Here is a 26,709-nt window from a genome sequence, read left to right on the forward strand (position 1 = left end):
TTAGAATCTGTGTAGGGGTTTCAGTCCTGTACTCATAGCTACATGTGGCAACTTCTCATTGGTTCAAATTGAGGACAAAGTGAGGGAAATCTCAAAGAAATTGGAAGACGGACCACAGAAAGATTGAGGTGGAGCGTGCCCACAGGACGGGAAAATCCACCACCAGCCCAGGTGACAGGCCCAGGTCGATAGTTGTCAAGTTCCTGAGGTTCAAGTACAAGGTAGCTGTTTTGGAAAGAGCCAAGAACTTGAGAGGAAAGTAGATATGTATTCCTCAACGAGGATTATCCTGAAGCTGTGCGTCAGAAGAGGAAACAACTTATCCCAGCAAAGAAAGCTGCCAGAGCGCGTGGGGACATTGCTTAGAAACGCTATGACAGGCTATTTGTCCACTATCCCAACCAGAAGCCTGGAAGGGATGAGGGAGACAAGCCTATGGGTTCGTAACTTCCACCCCACAGCCCGCATACACACACACTGGATTAATGGACTGCTGAATGTATATTTTTTCTCTCTTTCTTTGTTTGCTCTTTTTCATATTATTTCTCTCTCAAAAAAGCTACCCAGTAAAGGGCCAAAAATAGCTCATATGTAGCCTTCAAAATAAGGTTAATGAAATCAATAACTTGCTAACATCAGATTACATTCATATATTAGCCATTTCTGAGAATCACTTAAATAATTAATTTGATGATAGAGAACTGGCAACACAAGGATATAACATATAGAAGCAACAGAAAATCGTATGGGGGAGGTTTTAATGTGTATATACACACAGTACTAGTCAACAGTTTGGACACACCTACTCATTCCAGGGTTGTTCGTTATTTTGACTATTATCTACATTGTAGAATAATAGTGAAGTCCTCAAAACTATGAAATAACACATGAAATCATGTAGCAACCAAAAAAGTGTTAAATCCAAATATATTTTATATTTGAGATTCTTCAAAGTAGCTACCCTTTGCTTTGATGACAGCTTTGCACACTCTTGGCATACTCTCAACCAGCTTCATGCGGTAGTCACCTGGAATGCATTTCAATTAACAGGTGTGCCTTGTGAAATACATTTGTGGAATTTCTTTCCTTCTTAATGTGTTTGAGCCAATCAGTTGAGTTGTGACAAGGTAGGGGTGGTAAACAGAAGATAGCTCTACTTGGTAAAACACCAAGTCCATAACCTCCTTTGGTCTGATTAATCCAAATTTGAGATTTTTGGTTCAAACCGCCGTGTCTTTGTGAGACAGAGTAGGTGAATAGATGCTCTCCGCATGTGTGCTTCCCACCGTGAAGCATGGAAGAGGTGTGACGGTGCGGGGGTGCTTTGCAGGGGACACTGGTCATTGATTTATTTAGAATTCATTGCACACAACCAGTATGGCTACTAAAGCATTCTGCAGCCATACGCTCTCCCATCTGATTTGCTCTTAGTGGGACTATCATTTGTTTTTTAACAAGACAATGACACAACACATCTCCAGGCTGTGAAAGGGCTATTTGACCAAGGACAGTGATGGAGCGCTGCATCAGATGACCTAGCATCCACAATCACCTGAGCTCAACCAAATTGAAATGGTTTGGGATGAGTTGGACCGCAGCGTAAAGGAAACGCAGCCAACAAGGGCTCTGCATGTGGGAAAGCCTTCAAGACTGTTGGAAAAACATTCCAGGTGAAGCTGGTTGAGAGAAGCTGTCATCAAGGCAAAGGGTGGCTACTTAGAAAAAAATCAAAATATATTCTTCAAACACTTTTTTGGTTACTACATGATTCCATTATTTTCATAGTTTTGATGTCTTCACTATTATTTTACAATGTAGATATTAGTAAAAATAAAAGTAAAACCCTTGAATGAGTAAGCGTGTCCAAACTTTTGACTGGCACTGTTTATACATATATACAGTGCATTCGGAAAATATTCAGACCCTTGACTTTTTCAACATTTTGTTAAGTTACAGCCTTAAAAATCATCCACAATGGCGGAGCACGTGATGCCGCGGAGCTGAGCAGACGTTGACAAACCGAGCTCTTCAAAGTTATGCTATTTTTACCTAAATAACAACGTTGAAACAATATTCTAACATCGGCTGATAAATTGTCAAGTACTTACCTTCCCAAAGAGCCATGGATCTCCGACCGAGAGGCAAGAAGGACGACCAAAACGTTGTTGATTCCCAAGATAACGATAACGCTACAGCTAGCAAGATTAGCATTAGCCCTCATAACTCAGACGACAGTTCCAGACTGTTGCTCTCAGCAGCCTCTTGCGAGCCTGCCGACATGCTGGCTACTCTCCTCCGGGAAATTCAGGATGGTAACAGAGGTCTTTCTATGAAAATTGATAAGAAATCGGCTAATCTCCATTCTTCCATTGACGACCTGAAATCCTCCATGAATGATCTCCTTTGGAGAACGACTGAGGCAGAGTTGCGCATTAGCACAGTTGAAGATACCATCGCTAGACATGACCAGGTCTTGATACAACTGCAAAAGGACAATGCCTACCTCAAAAACAAGGTAGATCAGATGGAGAACCAGAGTAGACGTAGTAATATCCGTGTGGTGGGATTGAAAGAGGACAGCAAGGGCCGTGACCCGGTCCGTTTCTTCACTCAATGGATCCCGGAGGTCCTAGGCATAATCAACTTCACCAAGCCGCTGGAAATCGAACGCGCCCACAGAACATCAGCGCCGAAACCCCGGCCAGATGAGCCCCCACGAGCCGTCCTGATCAGGTTCCTCCGTTTCCAAGACAGAGAGAAGATATTGCAACTCGCAAGAGCCAAAGGGGACATCACCATCGATGGAAAGAGGGTCAGCCTTTTCCCAGATATGAGCGCGGAACTCGCCAGACGTCGCAAGCAGTTCAGACCTGCCGCCAAAGCACTGAAGGAGAAGAACATCACCGGCTGGCTACCTCATCCACCCTGCGCGGATGAAAGTTCAGTACAAAGGCCGAAGCCATCTCTTCAACACACCGGGAGAAGTGCACACTTTTCTCAAAGAACTGAGCAACGTCTGAGCCAGGACGGTCTCTCTGGGGGATAAAATGCAGTTCGTTTGTGTTCTCTTATCCGGACTGAACTGCTGGTATCTCCCGGTCACTATAATTGATTTGTACATTTTCAACTAACCGTATCTTTCCGGGGTGAGTTCTATTACATTTACAGGAGAGTATATTTTGGTTTAGTAGATATCTACTGGGTGAAGCAATAAGTGGGCTTAGGCCCACTGCTTTCCCCCTCATTTATGTTAATCTTTCGAAAAGAGACTCAAGCAGCCCTTACCGTGGGGAGTAAATATTCAGCCATAAATATCTATTCACAATGTTTGTTTTCAACTTAGAGAGGTCGCATGTTTTAGTTTACGCCAAGGTTTAGCTAGTAAAAGCAAGATGAAAAGCGAGCAGCAACGTATCTCTACAAGTGTATTCATGTTAGATTGTTGGGATTGTTGTTTTAGTCTGACAATCGGGGTGGGTGGGATTTTTATTATTTTTTTCTTCCTTTTTTCTATGTTTATTGTTTCCTTCCTAAAGAGACACATAGGTCACTTTTGTGCTCAAACCAAAGTTGAAACATTTCCTAATTATCTGCATATGATAGATTTATATTCAGTTACATATTTGAAACCCAACCTATGCTTAATCCACTAAAATGTCACATTCAACGTAAAAGGTCTTAACAGCCTGATTAAAAGGAAAAGAGTCTATACATACCTTAAGAAATTAAAGGCTGATATTGTGTTTTTACAAGAAACACATCTTACAGCCACTGAACACAAGAAATTGAAGAGGGAATGGGTAGGACAAGTTTTTGCATCCTTTTTTAACTCCAAAGCAAGAGGAACTGCAATTTTGATAAGTAGACAGATCCCCTTCTGCGTCAACAACACCATCTCTGATCCCTCTGGCAGGTTTGTTTTCAGAGTCTTGGACCCTATTGAATATTTATGCTCCTAACTTCGATGACCATATGTTTATTCAGAATGTCTTCCTTCAGGTCGCTCAAGCACCACCAGGATGGCTACTGGTTGGAGGAGATTTTAATTTTTGCTTAGATACAGTTCTTGATAGGTCTTCTGATAAACCCTCACTTCTTACCAAAGCCGGCAAGCTCACCATGTCATTCATGAAAGATCTCAATTTACTAGACATCTGGAGACAGTTGCACCCACAGGATAGGGACTACTCTTTTTATTCACACCCACACAAGACACACAAGCGCATAGATAACTTTTTACTTTCGACACAACTGTTTCATAGAGTGTTAGATGTCGAGTATCTCCCCAGATTGCTTAGTGACCATTCTCCTCTGGTATTATTAATCTCCATTCCTACCAAGGTAAATGAAGCATATAGATGGAGACTAAATTCTACACTCCTAAAGCAACCTGAATTTTGTGCATTCATCAAAGAGCAGATCAATATTTTTACTTTGACACAACAAACCTTCTGCTCCTGACAGCTTCATTCTTTGGGACACATTGAAGGCCTATCTGAGGGGACAGATTATTTCCTATACTAAAGGGCTGAAGAGAAAACACAGTGCGGAACTGAGTGCCCTTGAATCTAAGATCTCCGAGCTAGAGAAAACCTACCAAAGAGGCCCGACTAAAGATCTATACAGGCTTTTGGTAAATAAAAAACTTAAATATAATATTGTGAACACATATCAAGCTGAGAGGGCCATCACTAAATCAAAACAGCGTTATTACGAGCTTGGAGAGAAAGCTCACAAAGTATTGGCATGGCAACTGAAAGCAGAGGAAAGTAAGAGGACAATTAATGCCATAGAAACTCTTACTAATGAGATATCTTTCGACCCTACTGAAATTAATAATACTTTTAAGAAATACTATGAAGACCTCTACACTTCCCAATCAAGCGACGATCTATCAGAGATCGACTCCTTTCTCTCCTCTCTCAACCTCCCATGCCTGTCAGGGGAAGACAGCGAGCGCCTGAGTGAACACTTCTCAGTTCCTGAATTGTTGGAGGCCAATAAATCTCCTGGGGAGGATGGCTTCCCTCCAGAGTTCTATAAAGAATTTAGGGAGATGTTGGTCCCCTACCTTATGGAGGTACTTAAAAAAGCCAGAGAAGACAACTGCTTTCCAGAGTCCTTCTCTCAAGCAGTGATTACTGTAATCCACAAGAAAGGGAAAAACCCGCTAAAGAGCGCCTCCTATAGACCAATCTCTCTCCTTAACACAGATTGTAAACTGGTCACCAAGATGCTATCGAAGAGACTGGAGTCATGTCTTCCCCTGTTGATCAACCCAGATCAGACTGGCTTCATAATTAATAGATTGTCCTCCAATAATCTCAGAAGGTTCTTTGATATAATTCACCTTGCTAACAAAAACAAAATACCTAGTGTCGCAGTCTCCCTCGACGCTGAAAAGGCCTTTGATAGGGTTGAATGGCCATACCTATTTCGCGTCTTGGAAAAGTTTGGTTGTTTGTAAATTTGATAAAATCACTCTACAAATCTCCTAAAGCTAGGATTGCTACCAATGGGATTACTTCCTCCTCTTTCCCTCTTTATAGGGGGAACAGACAAGGTTGCCCAATTAGCCCCCACCTCTTTGCCCTCGCCATCGAACCATTGGCTGAGGCTATTAGAACGTGCCCTGACATACATGGCTTTGAGGTGGGCCCCCATACCCATAAATTATCACTCTTTGCGGACAACCTTATCTTATTTCTAACAAACCCAGAACACTCCCTCTCTCACTTGCAGATCCTACTACAGTGTTATAGTTATTTCTCTGGATATAAGGTCAATTTTGATAAAAGCGAAATCTTACCGTTGTCTGTCTTTGACCATCATACCATCAAGCACAAGTTTCCTTTTAGATGGTCGCCTAAGGGCTTCACATATTTGGGTATAATGGTGGATGGTAATCTGAACAACCTCTATAAACTCAATCTGGCCAGTTTGTTGCAAAAGGTGGAGTGGAGGATGACCTTTGTAAATGGATGGACTTACCTCTCACTCTACTGGGTAGAATCAATGTAATTAAAATGAATGTCCTGCCCAGATTTCTATATCTCTATTCTATATGACGCAAGTGCTGCAAAAATAAAAACTATCCCTCTGTCCAATGACACTGTCGCCAGACGTATAAATTACATTGCAAACGATCTTAAAGAACAGCTGGTAGATAAACTCAAAGACAAATGCTTTGCCTTACTGTTCGATGAAGCAACTGACCGCAACAAAGACTGTTTATCTCTTATGTACGTTTTGACATGACAAACTCCCTGTGTGAGGATCTACTTTTTTGTAAATATGTCAGAGACAGAGCCACAGCTGAAGAGCTATTCAAAAGAGAGAAGAAGCACTAGCGTCAAGGCACCTGAGGTTATGACTGACATTGTAGATGTAGTCAATTTTATAAAGACCAGACCACTAAAAACAAGAGTCTTCTCTGCTATCTGTGAGGAGATGGGAGCTGAACATCAAGCTGTGCTGTTTCACAGTGAAGCAAGGTGGCTGTCACGAGGAAAAGTCGTGTCCCGAGTTTTTGAGCTCAGAGAGCAGATAAGAATGTTTTCGGAGCAGGAGCACAAGTATGACCTCGCAGAAAAAATTTAGTGATGAGAACTTCCTGGCAAAACTGGCCTACCTGAGTGACATATTTGGAAAGCTAAATGAACTAAATCTACAGCTTCAAGGGAAAGATGAACACCTCCCTCAGGTCACAAACAAGATCAGCTCTTTCACTCGAAAGCTTGATGTGGGGCAGGCGACTTGATGAAGGAAATAATGATTCATTCGAGAACCTGCATTAATTTGTTGACACTACTGACTATGATGCCACCTCAGTGATTCCGTATATTAAGGAGCATATTTCATCACTGATGGGATTCTTTAAAAAGTACTTCCCTGAAAACAGTTCCCATTATGACTGGGTGAGAGATCATTTCAATGCACCAGCTCCAACTGGTTTCAGCTCTGCAGAGGAGGACCAGTTCATTGATATGACGTCTGACTCCACATTGAGACTGAGGTTCACATCACAGACACAGTGAATTCTGGCTGAGTGTAGAGAGGCAGTATCCACTCTTAGGGCAGAGGGCCATGGGCATTCTTCTTCCTTTTGTCAACATCTTATCTTTGTGAGACTGGCTTCTCTGCTGTTGCTGCACTGAAGACCAAGTACAGGTCCCAGCTAAACATTGAGCAGGAGCTGAGAGTTGCAGTATCATGCTTCAAACCCCACTTCGAAAAGCTGTGCTCTGCAAAACGTGCTCATTGTAGCCATTAATCCTGACTTAATTTTGATTTAAAAAAAAAATCAGCACAAATTGTTTTATTCATTTTTGTTTTATAGGTCAAAGTGTTTCATATATTGTGCTCCTGAGTTAATGTTGCTGATCAATTTGAATTTATTATTATTTATTGATTATATTTCATTATATTTTTCAGTTATCAAATGGTAAAAAAAATGTGTTTGATGTTTAAATAAGAATTTAAATAAGACATGATTTATTTATTTTTTTAAATTTCAGGCAAATTGATGCACTTTAAGTCTTTTCTGTTACAGACAAAAAAACAATGTTAATTAATAAAGTTATTCTTTGTTGTAAGTTGATCTATATTTCTTTATTTTTTTGTTTTCTTTAATGTTAATAAGGATACAATGTTATGCAGAGGTGTACTTATAACAATTTTATAGACAAATGATACTATTTACAGTCGCGGCAGAGAGTTGGGGGGCGCAAAATGTTTACTTTTTCCTAGGGGGGGGCGTAACAGAAAATAATTGAGAAGCACTGGTCTAGAGGAAGGTGTTTGTCCTCAGGCCTGGAGGGAAGCCAAAGCAATTCCGTTACCCGAGAGTGGTAAAGTGGCCCTTACTGGTTCTAAAAGCAGACCTATCAGCTTGCTGCCAGCTCTTAGCAAATTGTTGGAAAAAATACAATGCTATTTCTCTGAAAAACAAATTAACAGACTTTCAGCATGCTTACAGAGGTCACTCAACATGTACTGCACCAACACAAATGACTGATGATTGGTTGAAAGAAATTGATAAAAAGATTGTGGAAGCTGTGCTGTTAGATTTCAGTACAGCCTTTGATATTATTGACCATAAACTGATGTTGAAAAAAACTTGTGTTGTGGCTTTTCAACCTCTGCCATATCGTGGATTCAGAGCAATCTGTCTAATAGAACTCAAAAAGGTTTTCTTTAATGGAAGCTTCTCTAACGTCAAACGTGTAAAGAGCTGAGGAGAGACTGCATCACTTATTTTTATAAAGAAACATTAATGTGTTGAAAATCCCAAATTGTTTGCATAGTCAACTTATACACAGCTCTGACACACACTTACCCCACCAGACATGCCACCAGGGGTCTTTTCACAGTCCCCAAATCCAAAATAGGGATGAAACGTTTACCGGTTTCACGATAAACCATGGTAAAAAATCCCGACAGTTAGTATTACCGTTACAAATCTTAATTACCTATAAAACCGTGTTTGATTACCATGGTTTGAAAAACTCTCGGTAAATACTGTCAAGCATCAACCAAAGCTAGCAACAGGCTGACACAGGTGCAGCATGCAATGTGGGTTTTGCTTTGTGTGAAAACATGGCGGAAGGCAGTGACAGCGCTCAAGAGATTTTTCAACCTTCTAAGAGGACCAAATCTGAAGTGTGGTCATATTTTGAGTTTTACAAGAGTGCTGAGGGAAACTTAATCAAAGATGGTCACCCTGTCTGTAGAACATGCGAAAGGGTGCAACACTTCCAATCTCGAGTCATCTTCGTGACCACCACCCACTACTTTATAGTGAATGCAAGGTAAGCTAACTTTTAGCTCAATGCATATTGTGGGGACTTCGGAAATTGGGGAAAATGTCATGGTTTGTGTGTCTGACTTGCTAATAGCTTGTCAATAATCTAAACTGAAGCTTTCACTGTTACCTACGCTTGGAAAAACTGCTGCTGCTGTATGCGTTGTGTGTCTGCAGACTCTATTCGCCCATTGCACACGATAACACGTTATGTAGTTTAGTCACCCAACTAACATATTTTGTTAATTTAAAACCCGGCAGACGTCGACTTGGTTGTAAAAGTGTTCCAACAGGAGAAACACTATATACAAGACTCCTGTCAATTGTTGGGCTCACTGCAATTACTATCACTGTCTTCTCAACCTTTCTAGTGTCGGGGGCAGAATCCTGAAATTCCGCCTGTCTGACGTGCCCAAAGTAAACTGCCTGTTACTCAGGCCCAGAAGCTAGGATAATGCATATAAATGGTAGAATTGACTACCTGAGGATTAATTAGAAATGTCGATTGACTTGTTTGGACTAACTTTACGGGGAACTTCTGGGACTTCTTTGTCTGCATGTTGAATGGGTGTATTACTGAACTCAATGATGCCTTCTAAACTGACCTTTTGGGATATAAAGAAGGACTTTATCGAACAAAACAACCATTCATTGTGTAGCTGGGACCCTTGGGAATGCAAACAGAAGAAGACATTCAAAAAGGTAAGTGATTTATTTTTTCGCTATTTATGATTTTGTGACGCCTGTGCTGGTTTGAAAACATGTTGTTGTGGGGCGCCGTCCTCAGATAATCGAATGCTATGCTTTTGCCGTAAAGCCCATTGTAAACCGGACAACGCGGTTCGATTACCAAGATTCTAAGCTAAAGAATCATGTATGACACTTGTATTTTCATGAATATTTAATATTACAATTTTGTATTTTGAATTTGACGTGCTCCGATTTCACTGGATGTTGTCGAATTTGATCCCTCTTCACGCTAAGAGGACTCATTTGTATTTATGTAAATTGTGCATGGGGTCATTGCATATACTCAAATGCAACACAGAAGATAGACTGTGTGTGTGTGTGGTGAGAGGGAATAATAATTATAACGTAAGGACACCAACAATAATAATACATTTGCTATTCCCTTGTTTACAGAGTGGGTGTGCAGCAGGCAAACCCAGTGGTCCCTCATCTACAGTTGTGACACAGACACTCGAGCAAGCATTTAAAAAAAGGCAGGCTGCTTATGCACCCACATCAAAAAATGCTCAAGACTTCACTGCAGCCCTTTTCATATTAGATTGCAAAGGACATGATGCCATGGGTGCTTTGGCCATAATTTGAACCTGGCCGTCTCAAAGGCTCTGAAAATTCAGAGAGTTGACACAGCAGTCAAGGCCTGCCGTCATCTGGTGCAAGGCTTCTCACGGAGCAGGAAGAGAAGGAGAGAACTGAGAGAAAAGCTAGCTGCCCTCAACATGCCACAGAAGGCTCTGATCCATGATGTGGTGATGGGGATCTACACACAACATGCTTGAGCGTTTCCTCAGCCAACAGCATCCAGTCTGTGCGACACTGGCTGGAGAAAGAGGAACATGGCACCTGATGCCCAAGGATGCCGACATAAGTGTCATGGAGCAAATGTGCCAGCTCCTTAAACCTCTGAGACAAGTGCATCTGTAAACTTGCTCAGAGACACGAGTGACACTGTCAGCCATCAAGCCTGTCCTGGACTACATCACCCGTGATGTTCTGGTGGAAAAGGATACAGATCCATCCCTGACCAAAGAGATGAAAAGGGTAATGAGAGAAGGCCTTAACAACAGATAAACAGAGAAGGCAAAGAGAGTCATGCACATGGCATGTTTCATTGACCCCCGCTTCAAAAGGAGCTTTTTAGATGAGCCTGAGGCGGTAAAAGTTGACACTGACAGCTGTGTCCAGGAGGCCTTGAAGCTGGCAGCTGGACAAGTCAGGGAAGAACCACAAAGCACCAGCAGCAGCTCCACCACCAACATCCCCACAGCGGCATCGGAGGGGAAAGGCCTGGCTCGGTTGCTGAGAAAGATCACCTCTCTGTTGCCTTGAGGCAAAGAGGGTCAGATTCCGACCACCCCAGAAGAAAGAGTGAAAGAAGAGATCAAGGTCTGCCCGTCTCTGCCACCCATTCCAGCAGAAGAGGATCCACTGGTGTGGTGGAAGGGCCATGCATCAGAGCTGCCTCACCTTGCCAGTGTTGCCAGGAAGCTTTTTTTCAACCCAGCAACCAGCAGAGAGAGCGTTCAGTGCCAGCGGGCACATTGTCTCCCGTCGCAGATCACTACTTAAACCGGACAAAGTAATTATGATGACATTTTTACTTTTCAATCTCAAATGAACAAAGATGCATACATACAGGATGTTAGGCCAGCAGCACCTTATTTCTTTATGAAGGTGAGAACGGACATGCAATCAGTGCTGTTCATTTGATTTGTTTCTATTTTGTGTGTTGTTATTTTAATGTCAACACCTGCACATTGGATGTGTTTACATATAGTTGTATTGTTCTTACATGCACATTGCTTTACTTGTGTTGCTTTTATATGCACATTTGATTTGCTTACTTAAGGTTGTGTTCATTAAAACCTGCACTACGGAAACTTCTCTCAAAGCCACATGGTGCCATCTTTAATGTTATTATTTTTATGTTTATGCACACAAAAAGTGCATAGTGCTGCTAACTTTATTTGTTGTTTGTTGGTTTTGTATATAAACCTTGGTGAAATGATTTCCGTTTGTGTATCAGTACATTTCCAGCACATTTTAACAATACCGTGATCATTTGTCACTATAATCGGGATATGATTTTTTTTATTTTGAATTTTACCCCCTTTTTTTCTCCCCAATTTCGTGGTATCCAATTGTTGTAGTAGCTTGTCTCATTGCTACAACTCCCGTACGGGCTCGGGAGAGACGAAGGCTGAATGTCATGCGTCCTCCGATACACAACCCAACCAGCCGTACTGCTTCTTAACACAGCGCGCATCCAACCCGGAAGCCAGCCGCACTAATGTGTCGGAGGCTACACCATGCAAAACTTCACGGCACAACGCCTCTCCCATATTTGACCTAGTTTCTGTATGTATGATACAGTGCCTTGCGAAAGTATTCGGCCCCCTTGAACTTTGCGACCTTTTGCCACATTTCAGGCTTCAAACATAAAGATATAAAACTGTATTTTTTTGTGAAGAATCAACAACAAGTGGGACACAATCATGAAGTGGAACGACATTTATTGGATATTTCAAACTTTTTTAACAAATCAAAAACTGAAAAATTGGGCGTGCAAAATTATTCAGCCCCTTTACTTTCAGTGCAGCAAACTCTCTCCAGAAGTTCAGTGAGGATCTCTGAATGATCCAATGTTGACCTAAATGACTAATGATGATAAATACAATCCACCTGTGTGTAATCAAGTCTCCGTATAAATGCACCTGCACTGTGATAGTCTCAGAGGTCCGTTAAAAGCGCAGAGAGCATCATGAAGAACAAGGAACACACCAGGCAGGTCCGAGATACTGTTGTGAAGAAGTTTAAAGCCGGATTTGGATACAAAAATATTTCCCAAGCTTTAAACATCCCAAGGAGCACTGTGCAAGTGATAATATTGAAATGGAAGGAGTATCAGACCACTGCAAATCTACCAAGACCTGGCCGTCCCTCTAAACTTTCAGCTCATACAAGGAGAAGACTGATCAGAGATGCAGCCATGATCACTCTGGATGAACTGCAGAGATCTACAGCTGAGGTGGGAGACTCTGTCCATAGGACAACAATCAGTCGTATATTGCACAAATCTGGCCTTTATGGAAGAGTGGCAAGAAGAAAGTCATTTCTTAAAGATATCCATAAAAAGTGTCGTTTAAAGTTTGCCACAAGCCACCTGGGAGACACACCAAACATGTGGAAGAAGGTGCTCTGGTCAGATGAAACCAAAATTGAACTTTTTGGCAACAATGCAAAACGTTATGTTTGGCGTAAAAGCAACACAGCTGAACACACCATCCCCACTGTCATACATGGTGGTGGCAGCATCATGGTTTGGGCCTGCTTTTCTTCAGCAGGGACAGGGAAGATGGTTAAAATTGATGGGAAGATGGATGGAGCCAAATACAGGACCATTCTGGAAGAAAACCTGATGGAGTCTGCAAAAGACCTGAGACTGGGACGGAGATTTGTCTTCCAACAAGACAATGATCCAAAACATAAAGCAAAATCTACAATGGAATGGTTCAAAAATAAACATATCCAGGTGTTAGAATGGCCAAGTCAAAGTCCAGACCTGTAACCAATCGAGAATCTGTGGAAAGAACTGAAAACTGCTGTTCACAAATGCTCTCCATCCAACCTCACTGAGCTCGAGCTGTTTTGCAAGGAGGAATGGGAAAAAAATTCAGTCTCTCGATGTGCAAAACTGATAGAGACATACCCCAAGCGACTTACAGCTGTAATCGCAGCAAAAGGTGGCGCTACAAAGTATTAACTTAAGGGGGCTGAATAATTTTGCACGCCCAAGTTTTCAGTTTTTGATTTGTTAAAAAAGTTTGAAATATCCAATAAATGTCGTTCCACTTCATGTTTGTGTCCCACTTGTTGTTGATTCTTCACCAAAAAATGCAGTTTTATATCTTTATGTTTGAAGCCTGAAATGTGGCAAAAGGTTGCAAAGTTCAAGGGGGCCGAATACTTTCGCAAGGCACTGTATGTAGGCTGCGTGTGCCTTCTCTGTCCTTGGGCTGTTCTTGTCTATTAATGTTCTGTATTGTAATTTTTCATGTTTTGTTTGGACCCCAGGAAAAGTAGCTGTTGCTTTTGGAACAGCTAATGGGGATCCTTACAAAATACTAAATGTCAGGGGAATTTAGTGAAACAAGGTTGTTATTTTCACATCAGGGGAATTTAGCTTTAGCAGTAGCTAATGGGGTCCTAATAAAATACTAAGACTGATTCACTCCAAGTCCTAACTGAGTTGCAAGTGCATTGTCATTACCCGAAATGGAGTAATAAATTCAGTCAACTCAGGATTTGAACAGTTGGTTTTCAATTAGGAAATGTTTCACTTCAGTTTACTTTCTGGATTGACTGAAATAAAAACTAAACAAATTAAATGGACTCCACACCTAGAAATGACTTGCAATTAGGAAATATGCAGCTTCTGGTGTGTGAGGGAAACGGAAGAGAGAAAATATAGGAAGTCCCAAAAATTTGACCCTGGTGTGAAATGTCTCCTTTCATATGTTCTCACCTGTTGGCAGATGCTCTTCAGCACATACTTGGCGTACATGTCTAGGCTGGCCGTCTCTATAGAGACTGTGTGGCCGCCCGACTTCTTGGAACCTATGTCGTCGTCGTCGAGGCTGGCGGGGTGAGAAAATCCCGAGCCCTTCAGTTCTGCATCGCCTGGAGCGCGATGGAGAGAAAATGTTACAAAAGGTAGAACTTCAAGGTTCTGTGGTCTTACTGGTGACCAGTTGTAAGAGATATACATTTAAAGTGAAACTGACAGTGTTTTAAATACTTCGCAGATATGAAACAGACAATCATAATATCAGTACAAAATATCAAATTCCCAGTTTATGCTTCAAAAACAACTTTATATGAGCTTTTTAAAAACATGCTCTATTTGACTCAAAATGCCATGACGTACAAAATGCCATCGTTGGCAGAATGGATGGATGCAGTTCAACGCATGACTAATATGGTCACCAATACCAATTTCTTGTTAGTCAAAAAAAATGATTGCTTTCAGGTTGTAAATTACAGCAGTCAGTCATGTGGCTAATAGGCGAGCACACGTGTCAAACAAGGCCCACAGGCCAAATAGGACACAAAAGCAAATATAAATGAGACATTTGAGTCATCTACTTCATGGAATTACAGCCTGAAGTGATCGCGTCGGTAAATTCAACTTAAATTGCGCCTCCGTGTCCCCCATTTACAGAGCACAGTGAAGGGAAAATACACAGACACATGCCACAGCCCTAGCTTGGCTACTAAAATGTTGCAGTCTGGGTTCAGGTTTTAAAGCTAGACAATGAATAACCCAAAAAATAAAACCTGCAACAAAACAACATGCAAAGGAGAATTACAACAACATTTGAGCAGTAGCCTAGGCTGGCTACTCAACTACAATATATTTTGAGTGCACCATACAGCAATGCTGCATTCAACCTCACCGGTGATTCATGCAATGCAAAAAAATGTAAATTCTACAACTATATTTTTGTTATTTGTAGTTATTAAATACATTTTGATTTGGGTCGTGAAATGTTATGCACATCTGCAAGCATAGCAGCAAAGGCTGGAAAAATATCTATGTCTTATTTCGTTTTAATATGTTAAAATGCTATATACAACGCATTTTTCCACATTTTGTTACAGCCTTATTCTAAAATTGATTAAATTGTTTTGTCTCAATCTACACATAACCCATAATGAAAAAGCAAAACGTTTTTTTGTGTGTGTGCAAATGTATAAAATACACAAAACTGAAATATTTAATTTACATACAGTACCAGTCAAACGTTTGGACACACATACTCATTCAAGGCTTTTCTTTATTTAAACTATTTTCTACATTGTAGAATGCCAAGAGTGTGCAAAGCTGTCATCAAGGCAAAGGGTGGCTACTTTGAAGAATTTCAAATATATTTAGATTTGTTTAACATTTTCTTGGTTACTACATCATTCCATGTGTCATTTCATAGTTTTAATGTCTTCACTATTATTCTACAATGTGGAAAATAGTAAAAATAAAGAAAAACCTTGGAATGAATAGGTGCCGAAACTTTGTCTGGTACTTCTAAGTATTCAGAACCTTTACTCAGTACTTTGTGAAAGCGCCTTTGGCAGGGATTACAGCCTTGAGTCTTCTTGGGTATGACGATACAAGCTTGACACACCTGCATTCAGGGAGTTTCTCCCATTCTTCTCTGCAGATCCACTCAAGCTCTGTCAGGTTGGATGAGGAGCATCACTGCGCACAGCTATTTTCAGGTCTCTCCAGAGATGTTCGATCTGGTTCAAGTCTGGGCCACTCAAGGACATTCTGAAACTTGTCCTGAAGCCTCTCCTGCGTTGTCTTGGCTGAGTGCTTAGGGTCGTTGTCCTGTCTGAGGTCCTTAGCGCTCTGGAGAAGGTTTTCATCAAGGATCTCTCTGTACTTTGCTCTGTTCACCTTTCTCTCAATCCTGGCTAGTCTCCCAGTCCCTGCCGCTGGAAAAATCCCCCCCAGCATGATGCTGCCACCATAATGCTTCACCGTAGGGATGGTGCCATGTTTCCTCCAGACGTGATGCTTGGCATTCAGGCCAAAGTTCAATCTGTGCCGACAATCCCTTCTCAGAGTTCTACGGACAACTTCTTCGACCTCATGGCTTGGTTTTTGCTCTGACATGCACTGTCAGCTGTGGGACCTTATAAAGACAGGAGTGTGCCTTTCCAAATCATATTCAATCAATTGAATTTACCACGGGTGGACCTCAAGTTGTAGAAACATCTCAAGGATGATTAATGGAAATAAGGTATTTCTGTTGCAACAATTTCTAAAACCCTGTTTTCAATTTGTCATTATGGGGTATGGTGTATAGATTGATGAGAAAAAAAAACCAAATCAACTTTAGAATAAGGCTGGACCATAAATGAAACGTGGAAAAAGTCAAGGGGTCTGAATACTATCCGAATGCACTGTACAGCAGCCTATGTACATAATTGAACATTATAAATGGGCCTCTTTTTCCAAATGAAACAATGGCCAGTTTGGTTCGCAATTGCACATTTTTCATGTAAAAACAAATAGTCTGTCTGGCCCACGAATTCAGTTCTCTCAATGTGGCCTGTGCGCTGATTGAGTTTGACACCCCTGGGTTAGCATATCTATTTATGTAGCTAGCTGTTTATTTAGCAAGTTAAAAACACAGACCCTAACATTAGCTCTCTAGCTAGCTAGCTGCTGGGAGGATGTCATGTCACTGGAGGAGTGGGTGAGTGGCTGACTTTTCCCCCTCATATCGCTTTTCGGTACAGCTAGAGGTAATTAGTGAACAAGAACTGTGAATCGCTTTGCGAGTTAGTTATTCTCAACTTAAACAACTTATCAACAGTTAGCATATGCTGCTATTAATCAAATGTTTTTGCCGTCTATAAAATGAGCGGGCAGGCAGGGAAGCTGCAGTAGGACGAGTAGGCAACTATTCCCCCTTGTTTATCAGTGCAATTTTGACAGCTAACTAGCTGAAAAAGTTTGAGAGGGTTTATCTAATGTTCCTTTGTTAGATTTTAGCTCATGATTTTGTTGTTTTTGATGTGCATAACTGAGGTGGTTTTTTGATCAATAGGACTGTAAAGTTTGCAAATGTAAGAGGACTCCCGTGGTGTTTACATATTTCCAGAAATCCATTCAGGTGTATTTTGTGGCTTTTGGTGAATGTGTTCTAATGATCTAAAGTCGCGCTGTTGTTACTGCCTGTAAACACATAGTACAGGTCAAAGTGAATGATGTCAGGACCGTGTGGGAAATGGCTTATTTGCATATAGGCCAACTGTAGCTCTGATTGGCTATGGCGCACTGGTCTGAGTAGACTCCGGTCCTGGACAAGGCAGTTTTATTTACTGCAGTGTCTATTCATTGTCCAAATGCATGGAAGCTTTTCCACTCTATATTGCTATAGAATTTTAACAAATGCCTTACTTTACATCATTCCCAAACATTCTATGAATTTATGAAAATGAAAATTTTATAGATATCTATGTGCACGCTTGTGAGAAAGTGAAAGTCATATTCTTCCTGGGTATGTATAAAAATATTTTAATACGATTTCATGTTGCTAAAACGCTGTCAGTTCCACTTTAATAACTATAAATACATCAACCTATTCACATTTAATTGTCAAATTGGACTCATACGCAACTTTAAGGACAAAATAATAGCATAATACTGAGTGTATTACCCAGCATAAAGACAGCCTTTAGGACAGCAAAGACAGCTCCGACCACTATGCTGTTCTGCGAGGCAGCCAGAAGGTGGCGATCACACGACGACCGGATCCCAACAGAAGATTTATCTGCAAAATATAAAATCATTAACAATTTCATTAAATTAAAAACATTAATTAATGGCATCAATCAATTAAAATAATATAAGATGTGGGATTACACTTGGAATTAGTTTGTTTTGTGAGTACCTGACTTGGCTCCATCCTGGGGGCAGGGGTTGCGCTGCGGGGTCTTGAAAAGGTGCAGTAGAATCCTGCAGGTCAGACGGGCTCCGGGCTCAGAGTCCTGCTCACTGCAGGCTGGGAGGAGACACACACAGAGAGAGGTAGGTTAAAGGGTCACACAGACAGCCACACACAACCACAACAACAAATCTGAAGGGGAATAAAGCTGCTTTAGCAAAGTGTGACAACCCTCCTACTATCTGCCAAATTCTCTCTCTGCTCTTGTTTTCCTTAATATGATGTCAGTGGGCGGAGCTGGGAGTGTTGTCTGTGAAATAGGACACCTGGGCTCGGGTGTGTCCCGGGGATAAATACACCTTCCCCCCATACATTGAAGAGACTCCACGCAGACAGTTTTTTTGTTGGGGCATTTTTGGCCTCTGTTAATTTGTTTTTGCACCTCTCAATACCCCTCATTATCACACATCCACTCACACTACTGACTACACACTACTGTTACTTTATTTAATACATATATATGTTTGTTATTTCTTTATCTCCGCATTGCCTCCCTCCTATTTAACTTCTTCGATATAGGGGCCGCTCTTTTAATTTTTGGATGAAAAATGTTCCCGTTTTAAACAAGATATTTTGTCACGAAAAGATGCTCGACTATGCATATAATTGACAGCTTTGGAAAGAAAACACTGACGTTTCCAAAACTGCAAATATATTGTCTGTGAGTGCCACAGAACTGATGTTACAGAAAAAACCCAGATAAAAATACAATCAGGAAGTGCCGCATTTTTTGAAACCGCCTCATGGCAATGACTCCTTATATGGCTGTGGAGGAGCTAGGAGTCAGCTTACCTTTTCCACGTTTTCCCCAAGGTGTCTGCAGCATTGTGACGTATTTGTAGGCATATCATTGGAAGATTGACCATAAGAGACTACATTTACCAGGTGGTCGCTTGGTGTCCTCCGTCGCAATTATTGCGTAATCTCCAGCTGCAGTATTTTTTCGTTTTCTTCTGATGAGAAGCCAGCTGCCACCAACGATAGATTATCGAATAGATATGTGAAAAACCCCTTGAGGATTGATTCTAAACAACGTTTGCCATGTTTCTGTCGATATTATGGAGCTAATTTGGAAAAAAGTTTGGCGTTGTAAGTGACTGCATTTTTCTTTTTTTTTCTTAGCCAAACGTGATGAACAAAACGGAGCTATTTCTCTTACACAAATAATATTTTTTGAAAAAATGAACATTTGCTATCTAACAGAGTCTCGTCATTGAAAACATCCGAAGTTCTTCAAAGGTAAATTATTTTATTTGAATGCTTTTCTTGTTTTTGTGAAAATGTTGCCTGCTGAATGTTAGGCTTAATGCTATGCTAGGCTATTAATACTCTTACACAAATGCTTGTGTAGCTTTGGTTAAAGCATATAACACTGAGATGACAGTGTTAACAAAAGGCTAAGCTTTTGTTTCAATATATTTATTTCATTTCGTTTGCGATTTTCATGAATAGGAAACGTTGCGTTATGGTAATGAGCTTGAGCCTATGATTACGCTCCCGGATACGGGATTGCTCGACGCTAGAGGTTAATGAAGCTGCCAGTTGAGGACTTGTGAGGCGTCTGTTTCTCAAACTAGACACTAATGTATTGTCCTCTTGCTCAGTTGTGCACCGGGGCCCCCCACTCCTCTTTCTATTCTGGTTAGAGCCAGTTTGCGCTGTTCTGTGACGGGAGTAGTACACAGCGTTGTACGAGATTTTCAGTTTCTTGGCAATTTCTCGCATCGAATAGTCTTCATTTCTCAGAACAAGAATAGACTGACGAGTTTCAGAAGAAAGTTATTTGTTTCTGGCCATTTTGAGCCTGTAATAGAACCCCAAAAATGCTGATGCCCCAGATACTCAACTAGTCTAAAGAAGGCCAGTTATATTGCTTCTTAAATCAGAACAAGTTTTCAGCTGTGCTAACATATTTGCAAAAGGGTTTTCTAATGATCAATTAGCCTTTTAAATGTATAAACTTGGATTAGCAAACACAACGTGCCATTGGAACACAGGAGTGATGGTTGCTGATGATGGGCCTCTGTACTCCTATGTAGATATTTAATTTTAAAAATAAATCTGCCGTTTCCAGGTTCAATAGTCATTTACAACATTAACAATGTCTACGCTGTATTTCTGATCAATTTGATGTTATTTTAAATGGACCAAAAACAAGGACATTTCTAGGTGACCCCAAACTTTTGAGCGGCTAGTGTATGTACTAAACAGCTGTTGAAGATAGCTAAGTACTACCAGTTTGAAATTAGTGATAAACCCCCCAAAAATTGTAAGGTTAATATTGAAGGGCAATCTAATGTAGAGTTGTATACGTGTAGTTACCATTGGGGCAGCCTCTGCAGAGGACTCGCCACCTCCCCAGCGGTCTCCCCATTTCACTCTGTTAGCCCTAGTAGTCGTTCTTTTGAACAGCAGAAAGAACTGCTTCTGTTACAGCCAGAGCATGATCGTGGTACGCATGATAAGGAATTGGAATTTAAACAGGAATAGGAACGTGCTAAAATCAAGCTGCAACCAGCACGGCTAGACTTGTTTAGGGATGGAAAGCTGTCGGGGGAGGGTTTGCTTAGGGAAGGTGACCCTGATTTACCTAGGGGTCGCTCCTCTCTCGGCCGTGCCCCGGACACATTTTATATTGTTGGATACTTACGTCTGTAGCCAACATTTTATGCAAAGGACCCGGATGTTATTTTCGTTGCTGACGCTAAGAGTTAGCCTGATTCTGATCACACTTTAATGTTTATAGTGTGTTAACTGGTAAAGCACAGGAAGCATATTCAGCTCTTTGTGTAGCTGACAGTGTCAGCTATGCTAAGGTTATAATGGCTGTTTTACAGATTTACGAATTGCTTACTGAGGTTTACCGCCAACAATTTAGAACTTTAAAAAGGGCTGATAAAGACTCATGTTGCATCTGCACAAGAGTTATCTTCACAGTTTAATCGCATTCCGCCTCTGCGGTTAAGAGTTTCCAGAGGTTGTGTGATCTGATTATGCTAGAGCAATTTAAGGACACAATCCCGGATCGAACAGCCACGTACATTAACGCACAGAAAGTGAAGACAGTCTCTGAAGCTGCGGTTTTGTCGGACGAGTAAGTTTTGACTCGCAAAAGTAGCATTGAGGAGTCCCGTATTCGGTGTGAGTGGGGGCGTCCAGAGAGATTTGGGTCTCGCCCACGCTCTGAGACACTCAGAGGTTCATTCATCTAGGGTTGAGCCTGGTTCCCATGGTAAAGCTGACTGCAGTCAAGAATGTCACTACTGTCAGTGTTCAGGTCATTGGAAAAACGAATGTCCTGTTCTCAGGGCTAAGGGTAAATTCAGTACTTGCGCTAACGTTAAACCTAAGCCTACGGCATTAGCGTCGCCTGTCCCACATCCGTTCACTCCTGTCAGTCCGTCTCATGCCCAGGTGCATGTGGAAGACCCAATTGACCCAGATTATTTATCTTTCATGAGAGGGTTTTGTGTGTCTGTTAGGAAGTAACGACCCAGTGCCAGTGAAGATCCTGAGGGACACCGGTGCCTTTGAGTTGTTTGTGATAGAGTCTGTGTTACCCTTCTCTGCTGAGTAGAGGTGATATGGTCCTTGACTAATCTCTCAGAGCACTTCATGATGACGGAAGTGAGTGCTACGGGGCGATAGTCATTTAGCCGAGTTACCATTGTTCCTGTTCCCAAGAAAGTGAAGGTAACTGAGCTAAATGACTATGGCCCCGTAGCACTCAATTGGGTCATCATGAAGTGCTTTGAGAGACGAGTCAAGGACCATATCACCTCCACCCTACCTGACACCCTAGACCCACTCCAATTTGCTTACCACCCCAATAGGTCCACAGACGACGCAATCGCAATCACACTGCACACTGCCCTAAACCATTTGGACAAGAGGAATACCTATGTAAGAATGCTGTTCATCAACTACATCTCAGCATTTAACACCATAGTACCCTCCAAACTCGTCATTAAGCTCGAGACCGCCCTGTGCAACTGGGTCCTGGACTTCCTGACGGGCCGCCCCCCAGGTGGTGAGGGTAGGAAACAACATCTCCACCCCGCTGATCCTCAGCCCTCTCCTGTACTCCCTGTTCACCCATGACTGCGTGGCCATGCACGCCTCCAACTCAATCATCAAGTTTGCAGACGACACTACAGTGGTAGGCTTGATTACCAACAACGATGAGACGGCCTACAGGGAGGTGAGGGCCCTCGGAGTGTGGTGTCAGGAAAATAATCTCATACTCAATGTCAACAAAACAAAGGAGATGATCATGGACTTCAGGAAACAGCAGAGGAAGCAGTTCCTTGGCGCACACATCACAGACAAACTGAAATGGTCCACCCACACAGACAGTGTGGTGAAGAAGGCGCAGCAGCGCCTATTCAACCTCAGGAGGCTGAAGAAATTCGGCTTGTCACCAAAAGCACTCACAAACTTCTACAGATGCACAATCGAGAGCATCCTATCGGGCTGTATCACCGCCTGGTACGGCAACTGCTCCGCCCACAACCGTAAGGCTCTCCAGAGGGTAGTGAGGTCTGCACAACGCATCACCGGGTGCAAACTACCTGCCCTCCAGGACACCTACACCACCCGATGTCACAGGAAGGCCAAAAAGATCATCAAGGACAACAACCACTGAGCCACTGCCTGTTCACCCCGCTATCATCCAGAAGGCGAGCTAAGTACAGGTGCATCAAAGGGGGGACCGAGAGACTGAAAAACAGTTTCTATCTCAAGGCCATCAGACTGTTAAACAGCCATCACTAACATTGAGTGGCTTCTGTCAACATACAGACTCAATCTCTAGCCACTTTAATATTGATTTTTTTTAAAATAAATGTATCACTAGCTACTTTAAACAATGCCACTTTATATAATGTTTACATACCCTACATTACTCATCTCATATGTATATACTGTTCTCTATACCATCTACTGCATCTTGCCTATGCCGGTCGGCCATTGCTCATTCATTGATTTTTATATACATATTAATTGCTTTACACTTGTGTGTATAAGTTAGTTGTTGTGAAATTGTTAGGTTAGATTACTTGTTAGATATTACTGCATGGTCGGAACTAGAAGCACAAGCATTTCGCTACACTTGCATTAACATCTGCTAACCATGTGTATGTCACAAATAAAATTTGATTCGAGTCTGATTCGGGGAATATTGACGTTGGGGATACTGATATTGACGTTGGGGATGCTGACCCCATCCATCAGGGGTTCTACCGAATTTCGTCAGAGAACCGTAGTTGTCTGGATGTTGAGATCAGGTACATGCTGGATAATGATATTGCAGAGCCTTTCTCAAGCTGGGCTTTTCCCTGTATCTTGTTCAGTAAACCAGATGGGACAAAGATTTTGTACGGACCACCGTAAGGTAAACAGTGTCACAAAGTCAGATTCATTTCCAAGGATGGAGGACTGCATTGATCAGGTTGGAGCAGCGAAGTTAATGATCAAGTTTTACTTGTTAATAAAGGGCTATTGGCAGGTGCCAATTATGCATAGGACACACAATCTCGGACTTTATTACACCCTTCCGTCTGTACTCTTATTCGGTTATGAGTTTTGGCCTGCGTAACACACCTGCCACTTTTCAGCGCCTTATCAATAGGGTTGTCTCCGGTCTCGTCGGGTGTGCTGTTTATCTGGACGACGTAGTGGTTTATGCAGATACTGGTGGACACGCATTCTAATGCGCGTTGTCCGCGAGTGTTGTGACATATCCGTGTCGCTCACGTGATCTGACACTGTTCATTTAGTGTTGTCCTGTCATCAGTCCCTGTTGTCCTCCTTTTGAAAAAAGTGTCATGCTTAAAAAGGTAGCTTCCTGTGCACACTGGTTGCTGAGGTCTGTGGAGGATGAGATTGGCTGGGGCAGCTTTAACCAGGGCAGCATGTTTGTTTTAGAATATTTAAAAACAATTGTTTTTTGGTTGGTGTGGTGTTCCAGGGTCCTTGGTGGTCCCCAGTTTTATGGGGGGAGACCAAAAAGTTGAACCTGGATGGGGACCCGGACCCTGAATGGACCCAAGAACAATCAGACCCAGACACGAAAACAAATCGACCTAGACAGTCCTATACTCAGCTGGCCCCTCCACCAAATGTGATAAATGCACTACAACAAAGCTTTCTTAGTGTCTAACAAGCTTTTTCTACCTTTAAACTTGTTCTGAACACCTCCAAAACAAAGGTAATGTGGTTTGGTAAGAAGAATGCCCCTCCTCCCAGAGGTGTTATTACTACCTCTGAGGGTTTAGAGTTTGAGGTAATAACCTCATACAAGTACTTGGAGTATGGCTAGATGGTGCACTGTCCTTCTCTCAGCACATATCAAAGCAGCAGGCTAAAGTTAAATCTAGGCTTGGTTTCCTCTATCGTTATCGTTCCTCTTTCACCCCAGCTGCCAAACTAACCCTGATTCAGATGACCATCCTACCCATGCTAGATTACGGAGACAATTTACAGATTGGCAGGTGAGGGTGCTCTCTCGAACGGCTAGATGTTCTTTACAATTTGGCCATCAGAATTGCCACCAATGCTCCTTATAGGACACATCACTGCACTCTATACTCCTCTGTAAACTGGTCATCTCTGTATACCTGTCGCAAGACCCACTGGTTGGTGCTTATTTATAAAACCCTCTTAGGCCTAATTCTCCCCTATCTGATATATCTACTGAAGCCCTCATCCTCAACATACAACACCCGTTCTGCCAGTCACATGCACACACATCCCTGGGTCGCTCCTCTTTTCAGTTCGCTGAAGCTAGCGAATGGAACAAGCTGCAACAAACACTCAAACTGGACAGTTTTATGTCAATCATGGACACTCTTACTGACACTTGTGGCTGCTTTGTGTGATGTATTGTTGTCTCTACCTTCTTGCCCTTTGTGCTGTTGTCTGTGCCCAATAATGTTTGTACCATGTTTTGACAACTTCACAGGGGACTTTGAAAACAAGCTGAATGAGGCCTTGTCCTCTGAGTGAGAGGCAGCCTTGATTGGCCACCACAGACAGACACACACACTGTGCAGAGTGGGATCAAACACACTGTGGCGTTTACCTCCTGCTCAGACAGAAAAGACAAAAGTAATGCATTATGGGGATGGGAGTATCTTCAAAGCATAGAGAGGCAGGCATAGGGCGTATGTGTACAGTAAACTAATTTATACCGAGATGGCAGAGAGTTCAGGCTAGATTAAATAGAAGAGACTGGGATCTAAGAATAAGGCCTAGGTGGTGTTCCTTAGGGCATGCAACGAAAACGCTTCAAAGTATTTAGCAACGGAAAACAAAAATGAACATTCCTTATTAGACCGAGTACAAGTCCATCCCCATTTCACGGATTTCTTTTTTTTGGTGCCTCAGGAACAGGACCCTGGCATTGGGTCTGGGGGTGAGAGACGGGCTCTTACCAGCGTTGAGGAGGGAAGGGATGGCTACGCAGCGGACCAGGTCCTCCAGGAGAAGACACTGACGGGCAATGAGGATGGCTACGAAGGTGGCCAGGGAGTCATGGAAGGAGAGATCGCTGACCTGAGAGAACAGAGAGAAGGAAACAGAGAAGGAAATGTTCAAATTTGAAGTGGACTGCTAATTACTCAACACGTATTGGTGTTGAAAGAAAGAGATGCTGGAATGTTACTGTGTGTGTTCCACTATAATCGTGCCTCTCAGAGCCGGAGGAGCATTCAGCAGGTCGGACACGAGGGGCTCCTAACAATCACGGATTACAAAAACATAGCCAGCCATGTCGCGGACACCAATGCTGCCCTACCGGACAAGCTAAACACATTTTTCTCACGCTTTGAGCACCGCAATGACCAAGCAGAGCCCCAGAGGACAACGAGGGTTACGTACATGGGTCTTTTTTATAAACTAGGGTACTAGTGAGAATGTCCTATGCTGGACAATATACAGCTGGTGATAAGTCATTGCTAATAATCTGCCAAAAATGTTCATGTATTTACATTAAGATATAGCTACAACGCAGCTATCGGAAAGTATTCAGACCTTTTGACTTTTCCCTCATTTTGTTAAATTACAGCCTTATTCTAAAATTGATAATTGCTTTTTTCCCCCTCAATCTACACACAATACCCCATAATAACAAAGCAAAAACTGTTTTTTAGGAATGTTTACAAATGCATTAAAAAAAATGAAAACCTGAAATCTCACATTTACATCAGTATTCAGACTTTGTTGAAGCACCTTTGGCAGCAATTACAGCCTTGAGTCTTCTTGGGTATGACGCTACAAGCTTGGCACACTTGTATTTGGGGAGTTTCTCCCATTTTTCTCTGCAGATCCTTTCATCCTGTCTGGTTGGATGGGGAGCGTAGCTGCACAGCTATTTTCAGGTCTCTCCTGAGATGTTCGATAGAGTTTTCCTCAAGGATCTCTGTACTTTGCTCCGTTCATCTTTCCCTCGATCCTGACTAGTCTCCCAGTCCCTGCCGCTGAAAAACATTCCCACAGCATGATGCTGCCAATACCATGTTTCACCGGTGGGATGGTGCCATGTTTCCTCCAGACATGAGGTTTGCATTCTGGCCAAAGAGTTCATGTTGGTTTCATCAGACCAGAGAATCTTGTTTCTCATGGTCAGAGTCCTTTAGGAGCCTT

At 42.2% G+C, this 26,709-nt stretch overlaps 1 protein-coding gene across 5 annotated transcripts in view; it reads right to left on the reverse strand.

The window, feature by feature from the left end:
* Positions 1 to 26,709, reverse strand: part of LOC110505195 (mediator of RNA polymerase II transcription subunit 12) — a 100,446-nt gene that overhangs the window by 45,399 nt on the left and 28,338 nt on the right. For all 5 annotated transcript variants that reach the window (XR_016491732.1, XM_021584246.3, XM_021584245.3 and 2 more), the window contains 4 exons: positions 25,500 to 25,620; positions 18,013 to 18,123; positions 17,779 to 17,892; positions 14,076 to 14,230 (listed from right to left, as the gene is read on the reverse strand). Coding sequence is in view for 4 of the 5 variants with exons in the window: in XM_021584246.3 (XP_021439921.1) it covers positions 14,076 to 14,230; positions 17,779 to 17,892; positions 18,013 to 18,123; positions 25,500 to 25,620 (501 nt within the window). In the remaining variant the exon portion in view is untranslated. The remainder of the gene's footprint in view (positions 1 to 14,075; positions 14,231 to 17,778; positions 17,893 to 18,012; positions 18,124 to 25,499; positions 25,621 to 26,709) is intronic.

Source organism: Oncorhynchus mykiss, chromosome 25 (genome assembly GCF_057628025.1).
Source record: "Oncorhynchus mykiss isolate SJ-2025 chromosome 25, ASM5762802v1, whole genome shotgun sequence".
NCBI lineage: Eukaryota > Metazoa > Chordata > Actinopteri > Salmoniformes > Salmonidae > Oncorhynchus > Oncorhynchus mykiss.